Source organism: Sapajus apella, unplaced genomic scaffold (genome assembly GCF_009761245.1).
Source record: "Sapajus apella isolate SASKATOON/1434 unplaced genomic scaffold, GSC_monkey_1.0 scaffold87, whole genome shotgun sequence".
Lineage (NCBI taxonomy): Eukaryota > Metazoa > Chordata > Mammalia > Primates > Cebidae > Sapajus > Sapajus apella.
This window is the reverse complement of record NW_022437027.1, coordinates 2,778,834-2,787,476: the sequence shown is the minus strand read 5'-3', so window position 1 is coordinate 2,787,476 and position 8,643 is coordinate 2,778,834. Positions and strand designations below refer to the sequence as shown.

The window sequence follows — 8,643 nt, the reverse complement described above, 5'->3', positions numbered from 1 at the left end:
CTCAGGAGGCTGAGGCAGGAGAATCAATAGAACCCAGAAGGCAGAGGTTTCAGTGAGCTGAGACAGCGCCACTGCACTGCTTCCTGGGCAACAGAGGGAGACTCAGTCTCAATAAATAAATAAATAAATAAAAATAAAAATAAAGTATTGGGCATAGGAGTGTCCTTTCTATAAGAATTACCAGTAAGTTCTAGGTTTGCCCTTTTGTGTTTGTTACAAACTTAATGAGCTTATAATAAATGTTCAGTGCATAGTTCATAAAAATTTACTGAGTGCATACTGTGTGCCAGGCACTTCATGAATATGATCAGTCACATTCAGAACACTGCTTTACAAGGATGCAGGCTTTGGGTAAGTTAGAAACACAGAAAGGCATTCCTCCCTACCAAAGGGGTAGCCCAACCCCAGGCTGGAGACTGCCTGGACTTCACTCAGCCCCTCAACCAGGAGTCTTGGGCAGTGATTAATTCCTACCACAATGGAGAATGGGGAAGAATGTTCCCTAGAAGGTATTATTATCTTCATCTTTTACAATAAAAGAGTTGAGGTGAGAAGTCATGTGACAGTATCTAGTCCAAACAAAGGCCTCTTTCTGTCTTCACAAAATACCAATGATATTTTTATTTTTTAATTTTTAGACAACACATTTCAATGCATTTAAAAAAGGGAATTTAGAATTAACTGTCTTAGCTTTCTGGAACATTGGTTTCTGAGCTCCAAAGTCTGGAAGTCAGATTAGATTACCTCTGAGACACCGCCACTCGAATCCTTAAAACAGGCTTGGTTCTTACAAGCCTTCTTCCAGAGAAACTCCCTAGTCCAGGGATAAGTCTAGAAAGAAAGGACAGAATGTAGTAAAATAACCTGGTTCCAGCCCTCAGTTATGACCCAAAGCCTCTCCTTCCCCCCCTTTATTTATTTATTTACTCCTTTGTGATCTCTAATTTCTTACACCTTAACTACTACTACTTTGAGGACTCAGAAGTAGTTTATATGTCAGATCTCTCCTTAGGGATTAACTTCTCAAATGCCAGTTCTTCTGGCTGATGGAGCTGTTCTCCTTCTCTCGCAAGCAAATCTTTTTCACTATCTTTCCCGTGGGAATCACCACCATTTTTGTAGAAAACAACACTCTTAAGTTTTATTTTCACATCCTTTTCACATTTAATCATTATATATTTGTTGTTCTGCTGCAGTAATTACAAATTTACTTTTTCCTCTTAATTGATGCTGTCAAATACCAGGGATCTGCACTGACCACAGACTGACTATATAATTTGTAGGGCTTAGTGTAAAATAAAAATACAGAGCCACTTGCTCAAAAATTAAGAATTGCAAGGTGATAACAGCAGAGCATTAAAGTAAGTACAGAGCCCTTTTGAGTGTGCGGTCTTGTGCTATTACACGGGATGCATGCCCTGATTCACCATATCATATAACTTTTTTTTTGTTTGGACACCGTGTCTTGCTCTGTCACCCGGCTGGAGTGCAGTGGATCTTGACTCACTGCAACCTCCACCTCCCAGGTTCAGGCAATTCTCCTGCCTCAGCCTCCTGAGTAGCTAGGACTACAGGCATGTGCTACCGTGTCCAGATGACTTTTTAAAAATTTTTAGTAGAAACGAAGTTTCGCCATGTTGGCCAGGCTGCCCAACATGGCGAAACTTCGTTTCTGCTAAAAATTTTTAAAAATTAAAAAATAAAAATATCTTTGGTATTTTGTGAAAGGTCTCGAACTCCTGACCTTAAGTGATCCCCTTGCCTTGGCCTCCCAAAGTGCTGGGATTACATACAAGAGCCACTGTGCCCAGCCCATATCATATAACTTCTAGATGACCCACTTCCGTCCTTTCTTCCCAAATTTTGGCATAAAATGTTTGAGAAGAGCTTTCTTTACAGGAAACTTTCATTTAACCAGTAAAACCTGTTATTTTGATGACAGACACCATTAATTGCAAATCCACAACTGTCTTTCAGGTCTTTCCTGCCAGCGAGTGGCTGGCTTGTCTATATATACTTTGACTGTGGTGGGCAGGAGCTGAAGATAGGACGTTACTTAGGATACAGTAAACTAGGTATTAGTATGGCTTGGTCCAGGAAAGAAGTGGGGGTATGAAAAGTGGTCATATTCTAGATTCAGCTTGATGGTAGAGCAAAAGGGATTTGCTGATGTGAGAGAAAAGGAGGAATCAAGGATGGCATTGAAATTTTGACCTAAGCCATAGGATAGAGTTCTCACTAACTGAAATGGGGAGGATTGTGGAAGGAGCAGGTTTTGGGGGAAAATTTAAGAAATTCATTTCAGTCATACCATGTTCAAGAAGCTTATTCTGAGTCTGCAGTTCAGCATACAGGTTAGAAATATATTTTGAAGTTGTCAGGATAGAAATGGCTTTTAAAGTCATGGGACTTTGCTGGGCGCAGTGGCTCACAGCTGTATTCCTAACACCTTGGGAGGTCAAGGTGGGCAGATCGCTTGAGTCCAGGAGTTCAAAGCAGCCTGGGTAACATGGCAAAAGCTTGTCTCTATAAAAAAATACAAAAATTAGCCAGGCATAGTGGTGCATGCCTGTAGTCCCAGCTACTTGGGATGCTGAAGCAGGAGGAACCTTTGAGCCTGGGATGCAGAGGCTGCAGAGAGCTGAGATCGTGCCGTTGCACTCTAGTCTGGCAACAAAGCAAGACCCCGTCTCAAATAAATGAATAAATAAATAACATGGGACTAAATGAGATCCTCTAAAAAGTGAGTGTGCACAAAGAAGCAGAGCAAGGTCTAAGTCTTAGGAGGTCAAGGAACAAAGAACAAATAAGGAGTCTAAGAAGGAGCAGCCAAGTGTAGCAGAAGTGGAACTAAGAGAATACAGTATTCTGGTGTGTCAGAGAAAGACAGAACCACCAATTCTGCTGATGTAAGGAAGGTGGGGGCTGGATATTGACTACGAGATTTAGTAACATGGGGGTTATTGGTGAACTTCACAAGAGTCTCATTGAAGTACTGGGGAGAAAACACAGTTGTAGTTAGAGGAAGAAAATAATTAGGAATGTCAATTATAGTGAATATCAAAATAAATTATGAAAATATAAAATGTACTATATTTGTGCTGATTCTTGTCTGAATGATATATTAATAAATACCTTGGAATGGGAGATTCTGGGTGGCCAAGACTAGGCTTTCTTTTCTTTTCTTTTTTTCAGAGACAGGATCTTATTCTCTCACCCAGGCTGGGGTAGCATGATCATAGTTCACTGTAACCATGAACTCTTGGGCTTAAGCAATCCTCCTGCCTCAGCCTCCTGAGTAGCTAGGACTACAGGTGTACACCACCATGACTGGCTAATTTTTGCTGTTGTTATTATAGAGATGGGATATCCTTATGTAGCTCAGGCTGGTCTTGGACTCGGGCTCAAGTGATCCTTCTGCCTTTGAGGGAATGAATGTGTTCTCTTTCTGGGTCCACAAGGGGGCGTTGTTTTAAGGGCAAGAACTTCCCAGTGCCATGCCCCACACCCATCTCTCTCCATCCAGGAGATTTAATGGTCTCTGTTTTAATTTTCATGGGCTTGGGAAGAATAAAAAAATTAATCACTCCAGCGGAAGTTCTTAGAAACTCCTTTCATTGGCCAGAGGTCTAGGAGAAGGTGGGGGTTCCTTCCAGGTTAAAGTCCCCTTCTTCCACACCCCTTTGGACTACATGTTTGGATTCCCTTCCACGAGCACTCTCGTGGAAGCCTGTCTTCCCCTCCTAAACTCCATCTCTCTCTCTTAATTCCTTTCCACCCAGTATGGAAGCTCTTTCCTCTCCTGAATTCCATCTTTCTGAATTCTCTCACTCAGTTGAGAGGAGCTTTCCTTCTCTGGATTTCCCCTCTCGATTCCCTTTCCACACACACTCTCTCTCATGTGGAAGTTTTCTCTCTTCTTTTTTTTCTCTTTCTCTACCTAAATAAATTCACTTTCTGCAAAAACTCTGTTTGGGGTCCTGTATTTACTTTGCAAGTGCACCTGGTCCCCTCTCATTCTTGAGAGAACAGGAGACCAAGAGCCTTGGAAAAACGTCCTCTCAGGGGAGCTGAGGGCACCCTTGAACCCCTGAACCTCAACACCTTGGTCTCCCAAAATGCTAGGATTACAGTCATGAGCCACTGCACCCAGCCCTACACTATATTTTCTGTATTGAACTTCCCAGAACAAAACACCTAATGATTTCTCCTATATATACGAACATCATGAAACATGATAGTATTAATGAGGTAAGAATGCATAATTTGGGGGCTTTAATGTACCATATTAACTTAGAATGCTTGGAAACTACAATATTACACAATGCTTTGTGTTATTTTAAAGAACAAAAAAATATTAAAATATTAATAATCAATGTCAGTTTCTATTTATTTATTTATTTATTTTTAGCTTTTTCCAGTGTCTCACTAATGGCCTCGGCAGTGTTAATTGTGATGAAAATAAAAGCCACACGGTGAAAATAGTTCCAGCCACAGTGGTCAATTTTTGTCCAGGATGAAAATAAAAGCCACACGGTGAAGCAATTCCATCCATAATGATTAATCTTTGCTTAATGCCAAGGCTGGAAGGTTAATCTCTAAAAGGGAACTCAAATTAAAGAGAAATAAGTACTAGGTTCCAGCCTTGGCTAGAAAGTCAATGGCATCAATAGCTTTCAAGCTGGGACAAACTAGAAGCTTGGAGTCTGGTCATCTCACTCCTGTTGATCCTGGTCTCTCTCTGCCATATAGAGCTGGCTCTTCACCCTTCAAGCCTTGACCCTGGTCCAGTTTTCTGTGAAGCATCCAGATGCCAGGTCACTGTGCAGACTGGTTTGGCCCTTCTGGGCTCCCCTTCCTAGATTGGCTGAGGATGCCCTATATGCTGGATTTTCCACCTGTAGCACTTAAGTACTTTTCTCTTTTTCTTTTTTTGAGACAAGGTCTTGCTCTGTCATCCAGGCTGAAGTGTAGTGGTGCAATCACAGCTCACTGCAGCCTCAAACTCCTGGGCTCAAACGATCCTCCCACTTCAGCCTTCCAAGTAGCAGGGGCTGCAGGTGTGCACCACCACTCCCGGCTTTTTTGTGTGTGGTAGAGATGGGGTATTGCTATGTTGCCCAGGCTGGTCTCAAACTTCTGGTCTCAAGTGACCCAACCACCTTGGTCTCCCAAAGTTCTGGGATTGCAGGTATAAGCCACTGGGCCCAGCCACTTTTCTCTTTTTATATCATACACAGACATATTCTAAGGTGCTGCGTTGCTCCAGGATTGCGGAGTCAGGACAAGGTGGTTTTCCAAATTGTCCATACATTCTTTGATACATCCTTCTACTCCATCAAGAGATGAATTATTTCCCTTCCTTTGAGCCTGAGCAGGTCTTTGTGATGCCGACTTCCGAAGCTGGGTTAGAAAAGCCCATGCAGGTTCTGCAGTTCCTCTTGGGAGGCTCATCAGCTGCTATGTAGGAAGTCTGGTGCCCCTGTGCCTGCCATGTTGAGAGCCCATAGGGAGAGTGCATAGAGAGAGATATCTGAGAAGCCCCAGCTGTCTAAGTCCTCCCAGCCCAGGCACCAAACATGTGAGTGAATAAGCCTTCGTGATAACTCTGGTCCAGTCCTGTCTGACAGCAACAGCATGAGAGACTGGAAGGGGAACTGTCCAGGAATAAATAACCAAATACTTTCCCAAATTTAATGAATGAAAAATCTGGGCAGCATGGGATTGAGGACTGGTAAGTTATTGTTTGATAAAGTTTCGATTTGGGGAGACGAACATTTTCTGGAGATGGATAGTGATAATGATTGTACAACAATAGGCATGTACTTAATGTCACTCAGCTTTACACTTATAGTTAAAATGGTTAATTTTATGTTATGCATATTTTACCACAATTTTTAAAAGAAAATCTGGGCAGTAACTGATTATGGAATATATGTAAAAATCAGTATTTATATTATTAAATCAACTGGGCTCTATCTAAGACTGGCCCCAAATAACCTAGTAAAGGTAATATTTATGTGAAACATGTATGTCTACCTTCAAGATAAGAATAACTGTGCTTAAAAAAAAATAAAAGGCTGGGCACCGTGGCTCACGCCTGTATTACTAGCACTTTGGAAGGCCGAAGTGGGCAGATCACGAGGTCAGGAGTTCGAGACTGGACACGGTGAAACCCCATCTCTATTAAAAATACTAAAAATTAGCCAGGCATGGTGGCACCCGCCTGTAGTTCCAGCTGCTCAGGAGGCTGAGTCAGGAGAATCGCTTGAACCTGGGAGGCGGAGGTTGCAGTGAGCCGAGATCATGCCACTGCACTCTAGCCTGGGTGACAGAGTAAGACTCTGTCACAAAAAAGAAAAAAGCAGCTAATGTTTATTCACTGAGCACCCTTATGAGCCAAGTGCTAGGGATGTGGCCAGAAGGAAGACAAATTAGGTCACTCTTGTCCTGTGTCTTATGTTGTGGTTGGGGGAGGCAGTGTTGGGAAGAGGTAGACAACCCAATCAAAACAGAATAAACTGGGGGAAGACGAGTGCTATGCTGAACCCAGGCTTTGTGAGCTCAATGTTATTCAATCAGTTATACCTTTAGTCAATAAATCACTCCTGTGTTGAGATAAATTAATAAAATTTTCTGACAAATAAAACTTGTATGCTTGACCAAAACATTTATTTGAGAATTATACAACAAAACTACAATATGTCATAAACTTTATGGAGACCTTTGAAAATATCCTATGAGATTTGCTTCATTTTTCCCCTATGGAATTATTAATTATTCACTCTTATTTCCATTAAACGGAACTCTTGGGAGAAAAAGAATAGAAAGAAGAGGGAGGTCACAATTTTATAAATTATGTTGAGCAATAAGAGGCCTTCCCACATGGTAGCTAATCCAGTCAAAATAATTGGCTACTTTGGTGTAAACACCTGGGAACTCTGGTTTTCCACAGTTTTCCCCCCAACTCACAACACCCCAGATGTAAGCCACATTGTTGGCATCCATACAGACTAAGGGGCCTCCAGAGTCCCCTTTACAGGCATCTGTGGAACCATCATATGTACCTAGGAAAGAAATGGGAAAGAGAAATCACATATTTCCTTCCATTTGTCAAGGCTGCCATGCCTCCTCCATGACATTTAATGACCCTGGCTTTCTTAAACTTTCCTGATAGCAATAGCATGAGCTCTGCTTAGAAGCCCCGGCTGGGCTTGCAGAGTTGAAGAGATGCAGGTTGGGAAATACTTAACAAGTTTTCCATTTATTCCCCCAATTCAGCGTGTTCTTCTTGTGTTCTCTGCTTTATGCAACTGAATACTGAGATGAGATTGCAACATGGAGGTTGCATCAAATGCTGAGTGGGAAAATAATAGGAATACCTAGTACGCACTGAGTACTAACTACATATTAGTGATTCATTGTCTTAATCCTCACCACAACCCTGTTAGGCAAATATTGTTATTATTTAACTTGTCTAAGGTCACATAGCTAACAAACGACAGGGCCTGGACTTGAACCCAGGCACCCACACCCCAGAGCCTGTCCTCTTGACCATGATACTCCCTTCTGGCAGATTTGTGCTGTTCACCTCTTTGTCCACTGAAATACTGAACTCCATTTCAAGATGGAAGACACTTTCTTCTCACTCATGACTTTCTGAGATTTTAAAATCACTGTATCCAAGAAGTTATAGGATGTCAATAACTACCCTTTTCAGTAATACACCATTTAGAAATGGTTTCAATAAAGCACCTAAATGCACTACACTGGCTGGTATCCTGCCTTTGTATCACCTCCAAAAGCAGGAGCTGCTATTGTTGTTTTGGGCAGGAGAATTAGCTTAACCACGTTATCAAAGGAGTCTGTGGCATAAGAAATGCACTGTGATTTCCGTGGAGGAGATATTTACTTCCAACTGGAAGTAAATCTCATCTCATTTGAGATGAGATAACTTGAATTTGTATTTAAAATCAATTTAGTTTTGTCCTGGGTATACCACCTCTTGTCTGTAAGACTTTGGGCAAATTATGTAACTGCTCTGTGTCTCAGGTTCCTTTTCAATGATCCTCAATTTTACAAATGAAGAAACCTGCTCAAGGTCACATGACTATCAATTAATAAAAGCTGGGATATAAAGCTGGGTCTGATTCCAGAGCTCGTTCTCTTAGTCACCTTGCTGTACTGCTACAGAATTGCTTAAGGAAGATTTTTCCTCATAGTATTAAAGGAAGAAACCTTAGCTACAGGGAAAGGACTGAAAGAGTTTGACAGTGCTACAGCTAAAAGGCAAACTGGAGGGAATTAGGGCCTAGCGCATGGGGGCGACGCTGTGGGAGGAGATGTTTGATGGGGGGGTATATACATCTTGAATAAACTACTTGGCACTTACCTGCGCATTCCATTTCTTTTTCATAGAAACGATTTCCGTAAAACTTAGAGCAGTTGCTTATTAGTTGAACTTCACCCCACTGAAGTGAATAGACTTTTTTGTTTTCTAAACAAAGAAAACAAACATTTAGAAGTCACAAATGAGAAATCTAAATACCTACTCTCATAACTTAATAAACTGTTAGGATTATGAAAGGATATATAGTCTTCAACACGTATACATTTTTGAGGACACTTCCTTAGCCTGTTTAA

General features: G+C 41.5%; 1 protein-coding gene across 8 annotated transcripts in view; it reads right to left on the bottom strand.

The window, feature by feature from the left end:
- Window positions 1-6,650: 6,650 nt before the first annotated feature.
- Window positions 6,651-8,643, bottom strand: part of CFI (complement factor I) — a 61,700-nt gene continuing 59,707 nt past the window's right edge. For all 8 annotated transcript variants that reach the window (XM_032254768.1, XM_032254764.1, XM_032254767.1 and 5 more), the window contains 2 exons: window positions 8,393-8,497; window positions 6,651-7,067 (listed from right to left, as the gene is read on the bottom strand). In XM_032254768.1, coding sequence (XP_032110659.1) covers window positions 6,850-7,067; window positions 8,393-8,497 — 323 coding nt within the window. In that variant the 3' untranslated portion in view covers window positions 6,651-6,849. The remainder of the gene's footprint in view (window positions 7,068-8,392; window positions 8,498-8,643) is intronic.